Source organism: Anopheles merus, chromosome 3L, assembly GCF_017562075.2.
Source record: "Anopheles merus strain MAF chromosome 3L, AmerM5.1, whole genome shotgun sequence".
Classification (NCBI taxonomy): Eukaryota; Metazoa; Arthropoda; class Insecta; order Diptera; family Culicidae; genus Anopheles; species Anopheles merus.
This window is the reverse complement of record NC_054085.1, coordinates 15,169,538-15,193,109: the sequence shown is the minus strand read 5'-3', so window position 1 is coordinate 15,193,109 and position 23,572 is coordinate 15,169,538. Positions and strand designations below refer to the sequence as shown.

Here is a 23,572-nt window from a genome sequence, read left to right as displayed (position 1 = left end):
CCAGCGCACGTTAGCATTACACCTACCCTACCTCCTCCTCGCCACCCATGTTGATAATGATGATAATCTGGATTAGAGGCGGCTCCCGGCTCCATGTACTGACTCTGGGTCTCATTTTCATTACGCTCTCGCGCTCGCTGTTTTGGAGAAACGGAAGGAGCGTGCAACAGGACGTCCGCGGATTTGGAATCTCATCCCCCACCGGCTGGAGCGAGGCGAGAACTTTGTGCACTGTGTGCTCATTCTACCTCATGCGCCAGTGCAGTGCAGGGGAACGAAGTGGAACCGGAACTAAAAACCACCATGAAACGCATTTCAACCGAAATTCAGCAAGACGATTACACGCGTACTGCAAGCGGCTTAGCCGTGGCAGGTTTAAACCCAGGCTCTCCACTCCGATCAAGATATAATGCTCCCCAGCCAGAACGAATGGCGACAAAAACTACTCCACAGAGTGGGGGGAAAAAGAACGACGACCACCACCACCACGATACAACATTTGTGTTGAAAGTATTTATTTCATTATAGATAAATTTTCCTCCGAAAGGAAGGAGCTAGTGGCGGCAAAATTATCTGCAACGTTTCTGCACCACACCACGGTGGATGTGTTGCCACTGAAATATGAGTGTAATCCAATTTCCATAAATCAAATCTAGTGCAAATAGTAAGCGCACCGTACACTGCTAGCCAAACGCGACGATCGCAACCGATAACCATCCAAGTGCATCTGCTGCTCTTGCGTGTTTTCTTTTACTATTCAGAGCCACTTCTCGAACCTTATCTTTGCGCCGAGCGCTCTATGGACCTGTCTTGAAAATGCTGTGAAGAGTGAAAGAGTGCTTGCTGCAGTTTTCTACCCCTTTTTTTTGCTTTGCTTGCTCACCTGAACCCTTAAACATCCCCACTGTGCGAGGTGTTGTTGTGCAAGCTGATCTGCATAGAGCGCTGCTACTATGTAGCGCTGCTGTTGACACACTCGCGTCCCGCGTGAACTACATACACACCGTAACCAGCCAACCATTGCGCTCCATTCATCATTTCTGGCCCCGGAACTACGGAAGCTCGTCGCTTTACGTCGTCGGGGGAAAAAAACGGGGACCCACACCAACGGGGTGTCCATGTTTCTTAATGGAAATTTGTACGTGCTGAGCGAGTGTGGACGATTAATCTTCATGCCGTAACTACCGACTGCGGGCCTTTAAGCAGCAGTATAACAGTTTGTACCTTTAACATTCCAAAGAGAAAGAGTAAGAGAAAAAAACGGCGATAAACAGCGAGTGATACGATTAATTTCCCCTTCATCTTCATCGCAAGCAAACACCACGGGACACGTGTGCGTACTTAGTGCGGAAAATGCGTTTTGCTCATCAGTGCTTCCCAAAATCCTACTGAAAAAAGGACCTTTCCGTCGTCTTCGACAGCGACCAAAAAGAAGGGGTTTTTCCTTTATTTATCGCCGCTGACAAACACGGCTTTTATTTCCACTACATTACACACTCCCGCGCTTAAAGGGTGAGTGCCACTTTCGATCAGTCTCTGCGTGTTTGTTTGTGTGTGTGTTTTTGCCTTCTGCCTCGGGGAAAATAATTCAATCTTAATCCTCCCCTTGCTGGAAGCGAACGGGCAAGACGAAGAATCACTCTCCTGTAATGATGCACTGATTTATGCTGATCCTCTGACGCCCAAACAACAACGGCGCCGGGCACGCGACTGAACGACGGCATGAAATTGGAATTCATTCGCGGTGGTTTGGGAGTGTGTGTGCGTGTTTGTGTGTGTCTGTGTTTGTTCTGTAGAAATCAAATTCCACCGTTTGCTAACAGGAAAGAGAACTACAGGGAGGCTGATCTACAGCAACAACTGGTACACACGAATGAAAAGATGGTTCCCTCTTACCGACACGCACACAATAATTGTTTTGTTGCCCGCGCCCGCGCCCACTGTAACGGGACGTTTCCGGGACGTTCGGAACCACAATTCGCTCGGAATCAATCTCCTCTTTTCTACCATTACACCCGGTCGCTTCTTCTGCACTTCATCAACACAACGCTGAAGGACCTTCACTGAAGGACAAACATGTATGTGTGTGCTATTGAGTTTGAGTGTGTGCCTGTGTGTGTGTGTGTGTCGGTTCAATTTAGTGACACATATTTTACTCATTGTTGTCACAACAAGCTGTCCTTCACAGGGCCGCAGTGGAAAATGAAACGATACCGCACAATGGATGACAATGGTTCCCCGTGCCGTAATGTGTTACAATGGCACGTCACAGTTTGCCACTGGTTCATGTTTCATCATCGCGGGGAAAAGTGAAACAACGCCAGAGGGTGCGAGTGTGGCCTGGGAGTACGCCATTATCTCCGCAGGAATTGCATCTCGCAGCTGGGCGAATTTGAGCTGAACCAAACGCGACCAAACGATAAATCAGCCCACGCATAACGCATTATTGTTTCGAGCAAGAGCGTCAGTGTTTAAGTTGCATCTCACTGTTGCGATAATGCACTCCTACAATGTGGCATTGAAATGATACAAACGGAGTCGCGTTTTACGCATTGAATGTCCTTGTTAAAGGTTGAACTGCGAGCACCTCCAGAGATGCTGCATTTTCTTTACAATTTACAGCACTTTTTATTTCAACCTTCCGAACACTTTCTACCCTCAAATCGCTTTGTCTCATCCCTCCGATGTATGTGTGTGTGTGTGTGGTAATCTGACCGAGAAAATAAATCCAACAAATTACCCTCCCCCGGCTTTTGACCTCCTGAATGCTGCTCTTAACCAAAGCGGCCGGGAGGGGAGCCGGATGGAAAAGTCCTCAATATCGCTTACTGATCTCACGCTAAGCTGCTTTAGTTAAACCGTTTTTGACACTTTGGGCTGTGGGAAGAAAGATTGGGAAAAGGAGAAGGAGCCACACGCCAAAAACAAAAGCTGAAGAAAATCCTCACAAACTTCTCCAGACGGCGGATGGCAGTTGTGGTGGTGGTCGTTTTACTGATACGTTTGCTCACAACTTTGCCCGCACATTGAGCATTGATGGGATGCGGCAACGGCAACCTAAGAGTTTAGTGGAAAGTCAGCGATGGAGGAAACGTAGAAAGATACCCCGTAGATTGAAGTTATCTACATTTGAAGGCAAAAAAAGCCCACACAGATACTCACACTAACCACCTTGATTTATGACATCATTAGAGAAAGGGGATTTCGGGCCCGTAAGTTGAAGTGTGTTAGGGCCTGCATTCCTTGCAAGAATCCAATAGAAACCCCCGCTTCTTTTGGCTTCCTCTTTCTCTAGTCGTGCAACGTCTACTTCAAGCTTTCATCCTGCAATAAATCCTTTCCAATGCTCCGCACCCAGTAACCAAGCCCCGAGAAGTTGGGAGAGAGCTGACAAGAAACAATTACCAAAATTCCAACCCAATGTGTGGACCAAAAGCCGGATACAAAATTAAAGCCATCGACAACCTACGCATTCAGCAGCATTCTCCTCTTCACCAATTTCCCATTGAGAAACTGAATCCCCAACAGAAAATCAATCACCAAAAAAACCGGTGCCTCGTACCTGATTAGGCATTCGCGGTTGGCTTGTCAAAAGCCCAGCACGCCGCCACGAAAATGTGACAGCAAACAATGCTGCCAGCCCAACAGGGTCATCCCCGCCCAACTCCACCGCCCCCCGTCAAAACAAATTGGAAAGAAATGGGTGCTTGCTTTGGCCGTGCGCTCGGCTCCTAATTTTAACCCCTTTTTCGAACGTCTTCCAGAAATTAATAAAAGCATGTTAGTGTCGAAGGATTATGGCATCTTCAAGGGCCATCAAACGGAGAGGTTTTGCTGGGCAAGTGCGGGACACGGGCACAGGGCGCAAATTGTGTTTGCGGTTAGCTTTGCGGCCAAAGCGCTGCGGAGCGTGCGCGGGGCAAGCGTAATGGAAAACTTCCGCACCTCTTAACCCGACTCTCCAGCGCTAGCAAAGGGGTTTTGGTGCCTGATCTCGGGCCGGAGCCTTCACCCGCGCACGTGTCGTGGCTGTCCCCTTCGGACCCGAGCAGCACTGTAACTTGATAGACACGGTAAACATCGACGACGACAGTAAGGAAACAATGTTTTAATTAAAATTGATTGATTTTGGTCGATGGTTTTCGGGGGTTCTCTCTCTCTCTCTTTCGTCTACCGTCAACGTTTGGATGGGGGGGGTTTTTTGATTGACGGCGCACGAGCCGCACGGCCCAAAATCGGGAGTCAGCACGTTCTGGGACCGAAAATCTTTGGTCTTCGAGGGGGGGGTGGCGATCCCCAAAAACGACCCACAAAGGCTTGATGAATTAATTTGGTTTTTTGAGGAAGCTGTGGAGTGTAATTTTGTTACGCCTATCTTAGCTGGAGCACTCGTGCTAGAGAGGAGCTCTTCCCAGAAGGGTTTACAGCACACGCTTTAAAGATGTAGTAAACAACGTGTTTAAAGCTCGTTACATCCTGCATGATGTGTTTGAGGCATTAAAACAGTGTCATTGAGACATAGCAAACATAAATTGGACCTTTCCGCATAGCCAACCAAAGCTACCGGAACTGACAAAAGACTAGTTGTCCATTCTCCAGAATACCTCGTAACTTCCCTGCAGACTTTGAACCGTACCTGGTCTTGTTGTTTGCAAGTTTCTATGCCCAGACCGTCCCTTTGCTCACTTGCCAGCTTAATTGAATGGGGCTCTAAACACTTCCTCGCCCCAGCGCTGGAGACAAAAAGGGGATGAAGTTGCCCTTACGCTTAACGCACTGTCAGTCTGATGCGCATTCACCTCGCTAGGCGTACCAACCTTTTCCGCCGTGTGAAATGTGTTACCAGCTGCTCAATCCATTTGGCATTTGGTTTCTCCAGCGATGCGAAAATATTATCATCAGCTTTGCTCGCAACATAAAAGCATTGCATTTTCCACCGAGCAAACCGAATCGAATGGCAAGAGCATTCCATCGAACTTGTCGGCTTCCCTCGGAATGCCGGGTTACGAGGGTTCCACCTGCCACACTGCAACACGATAGCTGTAGAAGCGCCATCGCTCGAGTGTTGTATCTCTCCTGTGCCTCTCTGTGTACCGGCACCAATTTAAAGAGAACGGAATCTCACAGAGATTGTTTCCGATTCTAATAGATTTGCAAGTATCGATAAACCTGTGCCATCCCGCCGTGCTCGCACTGGCAATGGGGTGGTCCCCCACATCTGCCGGAAGGCCTTTAAGCAAACTCATTCATTCAAGCAGTGAACGGCGCTTGGGAAATCCGGCTCTACCCAACCCTTCCCCACTCAACCATGCCACGGCCAACCATTGCACAAAATCAGGTACACTCGGTCGGTTCTCTGCCCGGAGGCTTCGGAATATATGCTTATGTGTTTTGATTGAGAGTGATTAGTTTCTGCCTCCAAGGGACGAACCCGATTCCACGACGAGTTGCCATTCCGCAAAAGGGATAGTCGCTCACGATGGAACTGCACAACGCCATAATACCTGTCAAATGTGCTGTTCGCAAGCTGATTTAGATCCCTGCCCAAGTGCCGCGCCCTTACATCCCCCCCCCCCCCTCCAACCCAACCACAACACATTCGGTCAGTATTTGTCGGCCGACAAAGTACCCGGACGCTGGAATGCACAACCAAAGCCTCCCCCAGTTTCACCAACCCACGGCACGGTACGGTCCGCTTAACCCTTAGGCTAATCCCATCGATAAGCGAACACACGCTGCTCCGTTCGCTACAAGCCGTAATATCTTCGCAAACCGAGCCTCTGTGCCGATGTGCATAAATCAGGCGATTAAAAGCGAGTCTGATTGCATCAGAAAGTCCCGGAGCAGATAGACATTGGAGTCTGTCTGCTGGCCCATACTGATTCTCCCTTTTTCAGCTGGTGGTACGGTTGGGAGCGGAGGTGGTGGTGCCCGCGCGACCATAATGTGTTAGGATTTTGCGCAATTTATCCGATTACTATCTACATGAGCCGATTTGAGGCAATCCATACCGGTAAGCGTTTGATATGGGCATTAAGTAATCCGGGTTTGTTTTTTGCTTCCACTTGATTATCTGAAGCTTTGACAAATAAACTTCATCCGAATTCAAATGGTAGTAATTCACACAAAACAACTCACCTATCAAAAAAGGACAAACAAAGTAGCATTATGATTACAACACTTACATCGATTGGTTGAGCTGTTGTTCTACTGAACGATTCCTAGTATCCGATATGTTTACCATTTATTGGTGGTTTAGTTTTTTTTTATTGCTTCCGGCGGACATTGACACTGAGTTATTCCAAGAAAAACAATCATGATTAAACGAAAACATCGATGTCCATCGAATGTAACGTATCCAACCGCTCGGCAGGACGGACAAGGTCATTCATCGATCAATAAGGCACTTTGCCTGAGGCGTTCGTTGAAGTTGGCGCCATTATAAGGTTTCGTCTAGACTGTTGCTGCATAACAACTGCATCAGAAGCTCATCAAGATTGCTGCCTGTCCTTTATATTGTGTTTCTAACCCCATTGTCTTAAAGCTTTTGCAACCAACTTTATTGCATCCAAAACAACTAGAATGAAACATCAGTTTGAAGTGTATTTCACTCGCTCAAATTCTTTTTTGTCATCCAGTCTTTAACCTTCAACAACATTGTTTTTGCTCACGATGAAAGTGATTTGCAAACACCGTGTATTACTGATGGCAGCAAAACAATACTCCCAACATCACATCCTTCTGCGCGCTCACTTGCATTTTCGCCTTTTGCCAACCTTTACGCGATAAAATCAGAACGAAAGAGTAACGCTAGTATGTAGAGAGTACTGGCAAACGGACTACCTACTACTACCAAACAAAAAGGGGAACCGTGTAAGCAAAGGCCAGCCCCACACGCCTTTAACGATGCAGCAGCAGCCCCATGCGCAAGGAACGGCTGCACGGTTGGAAAAGAATCCATCGCTTTTAGCTGGTTAACAAATCGGTCCCCGCCGTCGGTCGTCGGCCCGCACAGGCTCTCTAACGACGGGCTAGCGCGGGCTAGAACTTTTCTGAAAGGAAGAAAAGGTTTCCAGTTTATCAAACTCACACTTGTCCCACACACACACACCCAAACCTGGTAGCGGCGTTGGAGCTTTTCATCGCAGGCCGTGGAGAGGATTCGGGTCGGGACAACGAGTTCTACAAAAAGGATAAGCTTCGTGACCATCGTCGGCTGCTGTATGCGAAAGGCTCGGTAGTTTGTATGGCGCGCACACACACACACACGAGTATGGCCGTAGCTCCGTAAGCCAATAACAATATTCATAAAATATATTTTATGTGTAAAGCTGATAACAGTCACATTAGATTGTACGTTTATTACCCCGACATTGTGGCGTTGCTCGGGTTGGGTTAGGTGCATGTTGATGATGCTACGTGAATCGTGGCTGTTTGGCCACGGGAGTCGTTTGGCAGGGCGGCAATTATAGTTTCACTATCTGGCGAGTTGACTCTCTACCCCACACTGGACGGGTGGACGGAACGGTTTGATGCAGTTTCTTTTTTTTTTCTCTCTCTCTCTCTCTCTTGCTTCTCTCCCCTTTTTCTGAGCGTGTGATGAACGTGTTAATTAACATATCTCATAACTGGGTCGGCGCACGGTGAGCCTTTTTGCCGACCGGTGTGGGTTCAAAGATCGGACTATCGTTTTGCATAAAGTTCTCCCCCTCTTTCCCACCAGCCCTACTCGTCCAACGGGATGCTCGTGACGTAATTGATATGCACCCACCAACATTGAAGCGATCGTATCGGCGATGCGAAGGCCTCTGCAGGCCGTGTTTTTCCCCGAGCCGGGGTCTGTATGTATGGTTGCCTTATCGTGGGGTTTTAGTTCGAAATTTAATGAAATGATCCGAGAGCTTACTTTATGGCAGCGGGCACATGGAAAGGAGAGTATGGTGCTATAAATAAAGTGATTCTAATTTTAATCGTTTGGGCACTGGTTTTAATCGTTAAAAGAAGGTTGATTTTTGTATAACTTTGCAACATTAAAGCTTGTCATTTGTTCTAGAATTATGGTATCAATAAGAAGACCACTTTAATACTTTAGTGTTGTTCATTCCTATTTATAACTTGTTGTATTTTCACTCCCTCATTTTACTATTCATTTTGATCGCATAGGCTAAATGTACCTATAGTGGTGGCAGTACCAATTAGGCATGGGCAAAACGATTCTTTTCACCGAGCGCGAATGAACTAGTTCGCTCACCAAAAAGAACCGACCGTGAACGACGATTCTTTCGTTATTTTTTCATGATGTTTTTATTCACAAAGAACGCTCGTTATCTTTTTCATTTACCCACCATAGACGCATGCTGTAGCCAAAGAAGTACTCATTCTGCGGTTGAAACCAATAATTAAAAAACATTAAACATTCGGCCCATCTGCTGTCTGGTCAACACAAGCTATCGCAAAACCGACCAAAAACTAGCATGTAAAAAACTAATACGAGCAAAAATGTCTCCAGCATATATTGTACCCTATATCTTATGCACACTCAAGGATTCTATAAAAAAAAAACTACTTAAATATGGATCAACATGATGAGCGCAATCAATTCAGTTCAGTTCATTCGCGAACAATACTAATCCGTTTGAACGGGCTCGATCTATTGAATTGTATTGTATAATTGTATAATTTCCACACCAACAGAACACAGATCGAACAAAAATTATCCAGTTCAAACGCGTTCCATGAATTCAGTTGTGTAGGTACGATTTACACAACAACAGAACACAGATTGAACACTGCTGGACCAATTCGAACGCGTTCGATGAATTGAGTTGGATAGTACGATTTACATACCAACAGAACACATAACGAACACTAACGGATCAGATCAAACGCGTTCGACGAATTTACTCGTATTGATACGATTTCGTGCACTTTACCGAACTGTTCGAACTTTGCGATTCTCGTTCATTTTACACATGCCTAGTACCAATAGTGGTGGTATTGTACTAAAATGCAGTCCATACGGCAATTTAAAAGTAATTAAGTTATTTATGTGAAATTTTCTAAGCTTTTTACAAAGGGTTTAAAAGATAAATGGGGCCATTCCCTTACTTAGTGACAGAAAAATCGATTATTTTGTGAGATGTGTCAACATTTCTCCAAAATCCTTGGGATTGCATAGCGAAACTCATATTTCTGTTAACGTTCTAAATGACCGCATAACCACGCAATTACTAATTTTTCAACATAATTGTTATGAAATGTTATTGTTTTACTAAAATAATTTGGCTTTTGACCATATTTATGCATTTTTAAGTGTTTTTTTACCATAGTTCCATTACAGGTACACAAAACTAACATGTTCCTATAGTGGTTATAGTTATAAAATCAATAAAAACAGGTCATTTTATATTTTTTTGAAAACATTATTTATATGTCGTACTATTTTCACTAATATAAGCAACAAGAAATGAGTTATATGTAGGTAATTTACGAAAAATGGCCAAAAGTCGTTTATATGGCTGAATGAAAAATTGACTTCAAATCAAGCACACTCTTCCGGGTGTGGGTTGACGAATATAGTTTGTATATCATACATAGTATAAGCAATATTCCAACTGCTATATGTTAAAATATTCAGAAATTGTCCTTCCTGACACTTTAAATCCATTGAAACACATCTGTACCACTACAAATTGCACCACTATTGGTACATTTACCCTATTTATTTGTTTGATTATATTATGTTTTTTTTTCATATTTTATTATGTTTTATTTCTTAAGTTCTCTTTTTTCTATGTTTCAATTGACTTTTTCAAAGTGTTTGAATTAGTTTTGTATAATTCAATGCTTATAACCAATAAAACAAACTACAGATACAGCATATTATAATTAATATTACGTTACCGCTCGAGAAGAATGAGCAGCCAGCCATCCAAATCGATCGACTAGATGCGAAAGAAGTTCCTGGAAAACAGTTCTATTTTATTCATAATATGTTTTACCCCATTTTCTAGCCCACAAAAGAAAAACCTTTGCAAAAACGGTACCTCTCGTTACCGTCATATTTATCAGACCGTAATTATTTGATGAATATAACTTTTCTCCTCTTCCAGTGTGCTATTGCAATTTTTATCTCATTTTTTTTAAACGAAACCAAGTTTTTAACGCCCTCCACACATCATACAATGATGAGCGCCAGAGCGCGTACAGTGGAGCGAATGTAGACTGATGATATAATGTTCACATTTAATTTTTACTCGCCTTCAAAGGGATTTTTATTTTCCCACCGCGTATCCCCTATTCAGCTTGCGCTATATTGTGCACCTCTGCAGCACTATGTCTGTGTGTGTGTGTGTGTGTGTGTGTGTGTGTGAAGCGTGGCACTATCTGGCACTGCCATTCATCAGCAAGCTCCGGGCGGACCTTTTGCTCCCGGCTGTCCGTCCGGCGTCCCATTTGCAACATCGCGTAACAGTCTGACCGATGGACATCATAAAACGATGGCACAGTTTCGCTGGTGTGTTTTGCTTTTTTGCATTTTAGTTTCCTTTTGCTTCAGCAGCTCGCTTTTTGCCCTTGCTTGCGAGCTAACTATCGCACCATTAACAGCATGGATGTTGAACACGGCCAGCACGGCGCGAACGAATCGCGCGCGGTGGTGGTGAAGTCAAACGAAAAAAACTTTCCCATCAAACACACTCACTCTTCCACTTCTATCTCTAGCTGCCACAAAACAGGCCACATAACAAGCGGGAAAGTGGCGGCTAAAAATGGCTCGCTGCAACATAGAAAGCTACAGCGCAAAACAAAGTGCGGCTGCGGCAAATGGTGAACTAAAGCAGGCAGAGGCAAAAACAAAACAAAAACAATCACGCAGCACAGGAGCATAAAACGAGCGGCGGGAATTTCATGTTCAGCGTTGCAAACTACAAGCAATTTACACGACCGTAGCCACACACACACAGGCACATGTGTGTTTCTGACTTTATGCGTTTCCTTCCATCACTCAGCGATGCTCCCACGGTGCTGATGCAGTTGTCATGCAGCGCACCGCGCGAAGAGATGCGGCGAGTGAAGCATATACATCAAATGATCAAATGCCAACACTCTAGCCCGCGAGCCGCAGTTTGTGCATGAGAACCAAGGGGAGGAAAAAGTGCGAGCTAATAGCTGATAGATTTCACCCAATTGCTGCCGGCCCACCAGGGTCCGGCAACGTTTGGATTGATATGCCCAGGCCACATTTCGTCCATCAACGCAACGCAACGTAAAGCGAATAAAATGGTGGATGAGTTTTAATGGCGATGAAAAATGAGAACAAAAGGATTGCTAGGAAGTCCGGCATGTCTGCCCGCACAGCCAATGATTGTATTGGATTTCTGGTCAGTCATTTTTGGATTCAGCGCAAATATAATATTGCTTGCGCTCTCTTTTTCTGTGAAAATGCAACACCCAACTGAAGTATCTATTCAGTGTGTTCAGGCTTTTTTTAGTTGCAGCTAACGAACAAGCAATCGAATGGTTCGTCGATGACGCCTCACTATACGGTGGAGGGATAGTAACTCAAAGATTTTCATTCGATGTTACAGTTTTATCATAATAAACCCAATACATATCGATTTGTCCTAATGAAGCGGAAATATTTCTTCGATAAACTCAAAATGTTCGGCTTAGTTTTAAAAAAATTAGGGTAAGTGTACCAATTGTGGATATAGCACCAATTATGGCTATAACGAACTCTATGTTCGCCCTAAAACTCTCTATTTGCATTCTAAAACCACGGAAGGATTTTTCATTTCAAATATGAACATTTCAACAAATTTGTTGTACATTAATTCTGCACTGCTCACTTCCGTTTGTTAAATATCATCCTTTTAAAATGTGTTGCCAAGATTTTTGGTATCTCTTGCCATTTTGCTGAGAGCATCACTGTAGGATATTAGCGATTTCTAAGCACTAGCCATAATTTTATCTTAAAATCATCATTTTGGTGCAAAATATTAGTTATTTAACGACTACACATATGCCTTTTTCTGTATGCCCATAATTGGTACAACTAATCTTCGGTGTACCAAATATCGCAGTATTCTATGGATGCTTTGTTGACAACTGTCGATTTGGTCGTAGGGCTTAGTTTACTAGTGAACAAATCGAGTTTTTCGTTGTTATTTTCACAATCTAAAGTATTAATATGTGTTTTAAGCATCATTTATTTGTAAAGTGTTCGAATCAGTAATCAAAGGAATGTATTCGTACCAATTTCATCAAAATAATGCAGTCTTGAATGATTTTCATACAAATAAAGAGAAATCTGAATCCGCTCGTGTCGCCTTATTGCTAAAAGCGCTCTTGCTCTTCCCTGATCGATAGTTTGGGCTAGTCTTGGTCCGAAGTATCTTTGCCAGAAAACAGTTGATCTGTAGCCATAGATTCTTCATTTAAATAAATTCAAACAGACCATCCTGATTTGTGCTCCTCTTTATATCGAGCTGAAACGGTAGCTGGCTTCGGTAAAGCTTCATGAGCAGGTGATTTAAAGGATTGTCAGGTGATATGAAGTGTGTCCAAGCACAGTGTTACTAGAAAGGTGTAAGAAAGTACATTTTTTGAAATATTAGCCCCATCAATACAACCAGCGATAGAAAACGGATATTTGAAAATGTTAATTTTACATATTTAATAGTGGTTGCATACTTATAATGCTGCAGTGAGCTTACTATTACTTGATTTGAGTAAAAACAATGTCACAAAGTAATTTTTGGTGTAAATATCCACGAGTTTTGGCATAGAGCCACAATTGGTACAGCTATGGTGAATGGCTAGCAACACTAGAGCCACAATTGGTACCTTGAGATGCAATTTTGAATTGAATTTGTCAAGTATTTTGACAAATACAAAGTGATAATAAAAAATACCCTCGTGTTCTACACAGTGTGTTTTAAAAAATACCCTGAGCCTCAGAATTTTTTTCTCAGTATTTATTTGTACAAGGGTAAAATCGGTATCTTGATGACATATTATAGCCATAATTGGTACACTTACCCTAAGTGTCTGCAAGTTTAATTTATTTTAAAGATTATGTTATGACTATTATAACTTACAATATCAAACAATTTGTGGCAAGAATAGTTAAAATAATGTGTACAATCTCTGTACAACTTTGATATAAAATAGGAACGAAAATATAAAATATGACAAAACAATTAAAAAGGCAAACATACCAATTTCACAATAAACATTGCACATTAAAAGACAGAGAAAAAACAGTAGAACCAAATAAATTCCTCCACTTTCAACAAAGCTTCCGGCTTGACCTACATACACAGCAGAAACAGAACAATAAACTAGATCACAGACGCTGATATTTTAGCGCCCCTACCAAACCTTCCAAACCTCATTTCCCGCATCCAGCTCGTCACATTCGTCACGTATCCAACGGTGCGGAAAACCTTACACACTTACGGATTGGATTCCAATTCTTCCTCTCAATCTCTGCGTTTTACTGCCCGCTTTCCACCTCTTTTTTTTTTTTTGTTGCCGCCAACGCTGACCGGAAGTGCTTCCTTTTAGATTTCTTCTGACGATGACGGTAGAATGATCAATCCATTGCCATCAGACTCCGTTCGTTCGGACACTTATTATCCATCATGTCACGGTTTGCTTCTGTGCGGGGCGTACCATTCCACAACCCGGCGCCTTTCCAGCTTCTCTCATCGACCGGGCAAGCGAGGCAAAAGCAACCTTTATTTCATCGTCACCAGAGTGCCCGGAGTCCGATGCGACTGGCTAAAGTATGTCACCGGATTCCAGCCACGTTTCGCTGTCCGGTTATGACAAGGTTTCCGCTTCGGTTCATACAGTCTGGTTCCTCTTCGATTGCTCCTTCTTGCCGACCGCTCCAACCCCCACCCCAGTGATATGCGCTTTGTGCTGCTGCTGCTGCTTTGTTAGAAGAAAAAAATCCCCAGAACACATTTGGTACACAGCAGAACATTCGTCTTGCGTACACGGCTTGACGCAAAAGGCAACACTGAATACCGGGGAAGGGAAGGGAGGAGCAAAAAACCAATCCAAGAACGTACTTCGATCGCGTTTCCCTTTGCCGATAATTGGAAAAGTGAGCAGAATAAAATTTCATTATCACCTCGGCGAGCAAGCTTGGACAGGCACGTTTGCCGATTGGTGTTCACTTTCGCCAAAGGCGCATGGCGATGGAAAGACGAGATTATTTGCTGTGTGATCGGCTACACTGCCTTGTCGTTTGTGTGTGTGTGTGTGTGTGTGTGCCTGCCTGGGTATTCCGCTTCGTTTCACTTCATATCTATTTGACTGTAAATGGCTGACAGGGCTAAAAGATTTAGCACCGCAAGCACTTCTTTAAAGAGTTCCAATCAATGAGACTCATCTGGTTTTTGACACTCGGAACTGAAAATCCGGTAATTTTTGGTAACATCGATTATTTTTAGCTTTTTCAATTTTTTTTCTTAAATGTATGAAATAATGGAGCAGAAAACTAGTTTCATTCATATTCTTTCAAAAATCATTAAGTTTTTGTTGTTCTATTCCCATTCTATTCCAACACAAACTAAAATTATGGAGACGCCCAGTACTTCATGAAGACCCATTGCATGGAGACGCCTGGTGGCTCATGAAAAAAAGCACCCCGTTTCTTCTAAAATGCCAATCTGGAACAGTGTTCTAGCTTCCGAAACACATTACACAAAACAACTCCGCACCACAAACAAGCAGAAAGAAACTCCCAGAACAAAACTCAACAAACTCCTTCTCTAAAAATTGTCCTCCATCGGTAGCGTCTTCCTTGGCTGCGATTTGGGTGTCAAGTCACGTATAAACATGCCGTTTACAGACTATGACTCCTGCCAGCCAGTTAGTCGTGGCTTCAAAACACTGCTGTCCAGCGCTGTCCTTCCACCGTCCCCCTTTCTAGCCCATGAAACCTAGTTTTATGGCTACTAAAGCAAACGTTTGGCCGTGCCATCATCATTCGTTGGGCAACGATGGGCTACGCTCCGGGGGTAGGCAGGGTGCAGCTCACTGTGGCAGCATTCACGAGACGACGAGATTCTATGGCGCACGATGATGGTCATAAAAATAAAACCAACCAAGGGAAGCACACAAAGAAAAAAAAACATCATGCTGGCCAATGGGTCAACTGGAACCACTTCCTCTAGCACTTTTCCAGCTCCAGCCCAGCCCGTACCATTTAGTGAGGCTTTATTGGCTTCAAACAGACACACACACACGCACAGACACACTTTCGCAGTCGGCACACAAAAGCTACCGGACCGATAACGGCTAACGGACTCGAACGAAATGTGGCTCAATGTAGAAGAAACCATTAATTTTCATTCTTTGCTTTTGGCTCGCTGGTACGCCTTTACCCTTGACTTTGGGTGGCCCGCTGGTAAACTTCTTTTTCGCCGCAAGACGAAGCAGATGGACCGGCTGCCCCCGATCGGTTGGTTAAAATGAGGGCTGCAGCGGGATCTTCAACCAAACTGATAGCCATAACTGTGTCAAAATATTACTAATTGTATTCCGCTTTTCCGACAGCTTAAGCAGCGAAATGTTGTCGAATTCCGCTTTCGCGCATACACAAAACACGGCCTTCCACTGCCTGCCAACTGACGCCCACTGTCCAAGCGTTGCTGTCGTACGAATGGGGGATGCGGGAGAATGTTTTAGGGCGCACTATACAAAATGAATCGTTTACTGTACCCGCCCATTCTTTGTTCTGTTCCGTTCCTAGTTTGATAGATTGTATATCCTACAAAACCAGTTTTTCTTCCCCCATTCGTACGGAACACTACACACAAACGTACAGCCAAACACACACACGCACACAAGATGGGAGATTTATAAACGCGTATAATTTTCTGCTACCAAAGCACCCGAGTTCTGTTTTGCTGATTAGTCGAAGTGGAACGTGAAGCAAGAGAAGGAGAGCTACAAAAAAGCAGGCACAAATAATGCCCAACTGCCATACATGACATGCAAGGAGTCGGCTGCCTCTCCTTCCTTCAAGCGACATACATAAAGCAGCACTTCTTCATCGCCACTCAGAGAACGGAGCCGAAGACGATGCGTTCCTTTTTCCTCAGGATGGGTTTTGTTTTTGGGAGCAAGTTTTTGCGCGACCAAAGCAAAGCGATGTGAGTGTGTTCAGTACACAAGCGAAGTCGTAGTGGTGGTGAAGATTAATGACGCCAACAAGGGTAGTATAGTGTATTGCTGCTTCGTCTATGAAGACATAGAACATTTAATAGCTCGCTGAACGTTTGTGTTTGATCGGATGCCTTGTGTAATAAACTTCCTTCGCCTCGTGTTGGGATGCATGATTTTTCTTGTTTAGAACACGCAAAGACGAAAGACTTAAAAGATTCTTCATGCATTTAAACGTCGGTTTTTCATGCTATTGCAGTTCGCAAAACCAATCCTTCCCTACTGTACAAGCATTTCATTATAGTCGTTCGCTTTCCGATCGTCTTTTGCAGGCTCATGTTGAGCTAACAGTGACAAAAAGCGACTTTTATCATATCCACTTGGCAACGTCAAACACGCACTCTCGCCAAACTTCCGTAAAATTCCCATTCTACCACACTGTATGTACTGACGCAAACATGAGAACACACTGGCCGGGGCCATAGAAACACCATGCTATTTATATTTATGGCAACAATTTTTCTCCAAAAGTGTGCCAAATAAATCAAATCAGCCAGAAAATTCGTGATTTTACATGCGCAAGCACGTTCGGGCGGGCAAGCAGTCTCGCGAGCAGCAACGCGGTACAACACGCTCGACGTTATCCATTTTCCCGGCTCATTCGGAAACGCTTCGGATGCGTTTGGCTGCTCAATCGATACTGAGCTTTTTTTCTTTTTTTTTGCTTGCAAATTTCAGAAGATGATACTTTTGTGCCGGTTTTTGTGCGCTAACACATTGTGCTGATTGTATTTATTCAAGCTCGGCACAAGAAGCGAGTCTTAAACAAATGTATTTATTTTAAAAAGTTTAGAGGAAACCCGCCGCAAAAGCACTCCAATTAGGGAGCACAAAAAAAACACACATTCAGCAACAAACCCCTTCGCTTTTGTAGCGTTTGAAGTTTTATCGAGCATGTTTATTTGGCACCATTTTGTTTGGCGATAACTTTTCGAATCAATTCATTCACTTGTGCTACAGTGGAATGTTGTGCTGTTTGCTCGAACGGTGACACCGCCTGGGCCCTGGAGCGAAGTAGACAAACACGTTAACTAGTCCCCGTTCCGGACTATCATATCACCGCTCAGGGGGTTGGCTTCCCTTTGAGACTGGCCGGGCTTACTGTTTCGCATAAAATTTCCTCCATCATGCAAAAACGAACAAAACAAAGCGCCTCCACTGAAGGGTTTCTTCTTCCCTTTACTATGCCCCACAAAGGCCCGGGGTAAGCTATTAGAAGTACCGAAGCGATCCCCACTCAAACAAAAGCAAAGCTGCAACAGCAAGAGCACAGACACACACACACACACACACACACACACACACACACACACACACACACACACACACACACACACACACACACACACACACACACCACACACACACACACACACACACCACACCACACACACACACACACACACACACACACACACACACACACACACACACACCACACACACACACACACACACACCACACACACACACACACACACACACACACACAACACACACACACACACACACACACACACACACACACCACACACACACACACACACACACACACACACACACACACACACACACACACACACACACACACACACACACACACACACACACACACACACACACACACACACACATACACACACACACAAAAACAAGCCGACGCCAGCAGTTTTCCGGCCCCACTTCGGTGAAAGATCGTATGAGTATTAAGGGATTAAGGGGGGCCTACCGGAGCGAGGAAAAAAATCCTCCCGTCCGAAACCCGCGGTGAACCAATGAGCCGATAAGGGCAGAGTGTATGGGAAACTGCCCCCAACTAAGCACCTTCTCCTTTCCCCCGGTGCACGATTCTGCCTCATCCAAACGCCAAAATCGAAAGGGATAACGGGCGAGGTGGGACCGAAACGTTCCATCGTAAAAATCTCTGAAGCTAGAAGTAGGAAGATTTTCCTAATACCGACCCCTCCCATACTCCCAACGAAGGATCCCTTGGTGTCTTTACCTTCAGCAACGCACCTACACCATCCCAGACCATTTTTGGGAAAGTTTGACGCTTCCCATCGACCAACTTTTCCACATAGGGGAGTGATGAAAGGGATGAAAAAGGGGGGAGTTTGGGATCGTAAAAGAGGCAAAAATCGGAACGCGTCACACGGCAGAACTCCGGCAAGAATGATTCTCGCTTAGGAAACTTTCGAAACGGATACGGTTAGATTCGCTTTTCTCTGTTGCTCTCTTTCGCTCTTTTACTCACAAAACGTGGTCGAAATCTCAAACGAGTCGCCATTCGGGAAACGGTTTCACCAAGTCCACATCAAACGATGGATCGCGCGCACACACACATCCATCCACCCGATAAGATATCTCCCAACGAGACCAACGACATGGAAGGACAACAAACAAAAAAAACGAACCCACCCAGAAGACAATGCAGAACCGGCCGAGCAGTCCGGGACACAAGATCCCCCTTCGTCCAAAAGAAAAAAGAAGAGCGTGCAACTGAACGTCTCATAAAATTAGATCATCAAATCTATAAAAATAATCAACGACGCTCTGACACCGGGCGTCAGGGAGCGCCAAGACGTCGGGCCCAAACGCTGGTGTCGTAAAACCTTCTGGAACCTTTTTTCCCGCCCCTTTCGTCTCGAGTCAAAGAAAACCTGAAATTTCGCTAGCCCACCAGGACCAAAACTGTCGACGGCCATGATCAGGGGCCGTGATAAAAGTCAACTGAGTCATCCGTTTTTAGTGAGTGACTGGTTCGGCTGGTCCTCTTCGGTGCGTTCCCAAGTGTGTCCTCCGCGTTCGCTTCAACCACTTGGGAATTGCTTTCGAGAGGGATGCTCTCGCTCTCTCTCTCTCTCCCTCCCTTTACCCAATTCTGGAGCAAAATGAAAGCTGCCACAGTACAGCTCCAGGTTGTTGGTGGTGCGCGTTGCGGTGTCGCGTTTCATTATTGCGTACACTTACGCGGAATGGACTGCTTATTGTTCCCACCGTTCCCGCGGCATTCCCGCGCCACTTATTGCGCATTGTTTGCGTGCAAAATCGGAAAGACGCAGGTCATGCCCTCTCATGCGCCAGGAAGGAAGCACCCCGATGTGAACGTTTTATGGGATCGTATTCACACCGTGCGCCACACAAACAGACACAGGGGCCACTTCCAACATCAACGCAGCGTGCCAGGAGCGGGAAAAGCAAAAAACACTTGTACCGAATATTGCGCACCGACACAGGTTTACGCGCAGATGTTTCGGCGGTGTCGGCCGTGCGCCCGCGGATCCATTGCAGAAAGATATTGCTTTATTATACAGATTGGAAGATTTTTTTTGTTTTTCAAAGCTTTTTTTGCTTACGAGCGAAATGGTTTTGACTTCTGGCTCATGTGACGTCATGCTTTGCGGTGTTGGTTGGTTGCGGTGCGGTGCAGAAAGTGCATTTTCTTAAAATTAGTATGCCTCTCGTAAAAAAGAGATTCTTTCTTGGAAGAATTTTATGCTCCGGAAGATTGTAAAAACCAAAAGCCAATCTACTCTCTAGGCGGGAACATATTTCAGAACCTCCCTTAAATCCTAGAGAGGAAGAGGAATTGAAATTTAATTGGATCTTTTCCTGTACACCAATTAACTAGCATAAAAGATTGCATCGCCTACATATGGATCTATAAAAAAAGCATGGATTGTAAAGAATATTAATTCCTCTCTCGCTGTAAACTAGCCTGAGCTCAGGAAAAGACGCTTAAGTTGTCGAGGGCCTCTTAATTCTGGGAACGTTTAGAGAAGATAGCAATCTTGAAGGCATTGAAGACTCTCTAAGCTGAGGGTTTTTAAACCAAAGATGAATGGTTCTGAAGATCTTCTCTGAGTAGACCGCTTAATCCTTATTACTGGCCATTTCACTGAGTTCTGCTTCACTGGAATCTTCAACTTCGTCACATCGGAAATTATTCATATCAATTACACATCAGCATCAGCAGTTCAACACCTCACACATTGAAACAAAATAAAACAACGAATGTCTTGAAGAAAATCGATCCATAACATACTCCAAACACGATTCCAGCGCCGCCCACTCTCACGCTGTAATTCTGCTAAACACCGACTCATCTGCTTCAGTGACACGTTGAAATTGTATACATCCACTCTGCCGCGCGACACGTTCGTGCCGTCCAACAAGGTGTAAACTGATCGGGCCCTGCCTCTTCCCAGGGCCCACACAACACCCATGTCGGTCCCTTCTTCGGGCAAGCAAAGCAACCATACCCTTGAAATAATAAATAAGCAAGGTGCCAGCGAGGATGAGGGCTATCGCCAGCAGCACCACCAACCAGATGATGATGTTCGATGGCAGCCGAACGGGAGCAGCATGAAGCAAAAATCGCTTCACCAGTTTTTTTGCTTGTGCCATTGAATTGATTCGCCATTTTCGAGGTGATGAAGCTTGAAGTTGGGGCGCCCGCGCGCTATCGAATGACGATGGTTTTTTTCAAGAAGCCCATCACCGTCATGATGTGCGGCACAAGTGCCACTCAGCGCACATTAAAGATTTAACATCTTCACTCTCTCTCTCTTGGCACCACATTGGGATGAGGTAGAAGGTGATAGGGCAGCCTGGGTAATGGTATTAAGAGGTTTTTCCCCCCCTTCTTTCTATTGGAACGAAATCTTACACCCGTGATTCCACACTTGCATTGTCGTCCACACACATAGCGTGTGAGCGAGGGAAGGTTCTTGGTGTTTGGAGCAATATTTATGGTTTTTTGTTATCATTTACTGACCCCATCAAGGTGAATGTTTTCCATTGATTTTGCAGCACAATGAGTGAAGCTGTTATTATAAATTGATTTCGCTTTTTTTAACATTGGAGCTTAGTACTAAATGTGCTTTGTTAGTGCTGTAAGTAACAAAGAAACCCTGAAGATCATTCGTTTGGTGCAGATGCAATCGGAGCAATATCTTCAATATCTGAGCAAAGATTTATTTCATGCTTTGCTCAGAAATTGAAGATATTCCTCCGATTGCATCTGCACCAAACGAATGATCTTCAGGGTTTCTTTGTTGTTTTCGGATTGATGTCTTATTTTCATCGCCAGTAGACTGAATCGTCATTTCACTCTGGACATTGAAGAAACCAGAACTATGGAGGCATCTTGAATTCAACCCATGGATTTTAAGTGACATTTCAATATACCGGTGAGATGTCATCCATAGTTCTAACTGTATGGAGAAATCAAAGCGCAATTCTGGATTTATCGCAATTCCTCACATTTCCTGAATTCTCCAGAATTTCTCCAAAAAATTCTTGAAATTCCAGAAATCTTGAAGATTTCAGCAAAACTGTTCCAAAACCAACGTCGAATACAGACAACTTAGACTCTAACATACGACAACACAGCAAGAGTACATAAACAAAACAAATGAGCTTTTCTTTGTTTTCAATATCCTTTCCAGGTTCCTTGGCAAACCAACAACCACCCGCTCGCGGGACGCTCGAAAGCAGCGACGACAGTACACACCCCAACCAGGCCACGGCAGGGCCTCTACCTATTTACCACCGAACCATAGATAGTAGTCAATTCCTCAACACCGCCCTTCGTCCGGATGGACCCTCATCCAAAATAACTGCAAAGCGGAAAGACTCGACATTATCCATCCCTGCGACACCAGACACCCCAAGCACAGCATCCCGTAGACCTAAGAGCAATGTAGCTTATAACAATTTAGATAACGTTTTACATACCGTCGACGAGCCGCGGGAGGAGGGCCAGATTACATGGGGTTCAGAGCAACTCGAACAGCGCCAGCACTACGGTTACACCGTTGACGACCGTTCCAGACATTGGCGCTACCGAAGATCTGCTAGCACTAGTGAACTACAACCGGAAAACTATTCCACGCGTTCTCCCAGCGCCAACAACGTGCGGGCCGGGAGCGGGACCTCCCACCATGAAACGGCGGCAGACATTCCTACTGCTCGTGCAACTGCTGTCAATGCTAATGATGGTAGCGCAACCGCTGATGCACAAAATCACAGCAGGCACAGCAGCACCGAGCAGCAAGGCCCTAGCAACGCACCAAGCCAAACGCTCCCGACCGCGCCGGGCAAGCCGGCAGCTGTGATCGATAGTTTAAAGGCGAGTAATTTAGATCAACAAATTAGCAGAAACCCACCGGCGGTGGTACCGTCGAAATTAGATCCATCGGCAACTGGCGCACACAAAAGTGTACCCGCCGGAGCAGCAGCAGCAGCAGCAGCATCAAGTCGGCAAAGTTTCCCATCGACGCAACCCCCAGGGAAGACAACGACGCATCCACTTTCACACTTCGCTAGCGGTCCTCCGCAGGAACGAGCAATTACAACGCCAGCCCATTCTTCGGTGACAACTGACAGCCACCATTATTACGGCGCAGAGCAGGAGCAAGAGCGAGCCCGCCCCGTGCCATCCGGTGGCGTCGCCAATATCATTCTGCTTGACGACCGCGTCTACATTACCCCGGTCCGCCGTACCCGCCGGGGCAACCGGACCGCCGACCTGACGCTCGACCCGACCGGTGCCATCTTTGCCGGCCCAAACTTTGACGAACAAATCATCTTTCTCAATGGGCCCGATCTGCCGGAGCGGGTGGAGCCGGTGGCGCGCGCCCGAATGGGAAAAGTTGCCCGCAACGCACCGGACGAACCATTAGCGCTGCCGCTCCGGCCGATCGGGCGCGACCCGGCCGACTCGGAGCAGCTGGCGGACGGCAGCGTGGTGGCGGTGGTGTACGCCGACCAGCACGAAACGGTCCGGCTGAACTGCGAGGTGGACGCGGACATTACGACCGGCGTGTGGCTCAAGGATGGCCAGATAGTGCACGCGGCGGACAAGAAGTCACGAACCGCCGACGTACGGTTTGTGCGCGAATCGTTCGGTGCGCTCACCATCGCCGATGTGCTGCTGGAGGACGATGGCGTGTGGCAGTGCGAGGCGGAGAATGCGCGCGGCTTCTTCTTCAACGGACGGCCAATCAAGCTGATCGTGCTGGGTGAGTTTGTTTTTTCCCCAGCTTCTACTGCTGCCATCGACAGCGAACGAACGTCTCAAAAGTTTCCCTTTGCTCGTCCAGGCGCTCGGGCCGGGCGCTCGATTGATTCGCATTGAAACACGCCGGATACTGGTACTGCCACTTCCACCGCACTTTCAGAAGAAGGAGTAGAAAGGAAATGAAGTTTCACAGCCCCTTGCAGCGGGGCCACTTTTTTGGACGAATGCGCTTCATAGACTCCTTCAGTTTTGATTTTCCTTTCCATTGCTCCAGCAACGGAGGATCCTTTTTTTTTCTCTTTTCACT

General features: G+C 45.5%; 1 protein-coding gene across 6 annotated transcripts in view; it reads left to right on the top strand.

The window, feature by feature from the left end:
• Positions 1–23,572, top strand: part of LOC121599639 — a 58,363-nt gene that overhangs the window by 14,394 nt on the left and 20,397 nt on the right. For all 6 annotated transcript variants that reach the window (XM_041927603.1, XM_041927604.1, XM_041927602.1 and 3 more), the window contains one exon: positions 21,692–23,266. In XM_041927603.1, the coding sequence (XP_041783537.1) occupies positions 21,692–23,266 (1,575 nt within the window). The remainder of the gene's footprint in view (positions 1–21,691; positions 23,267–23,572) is intronic.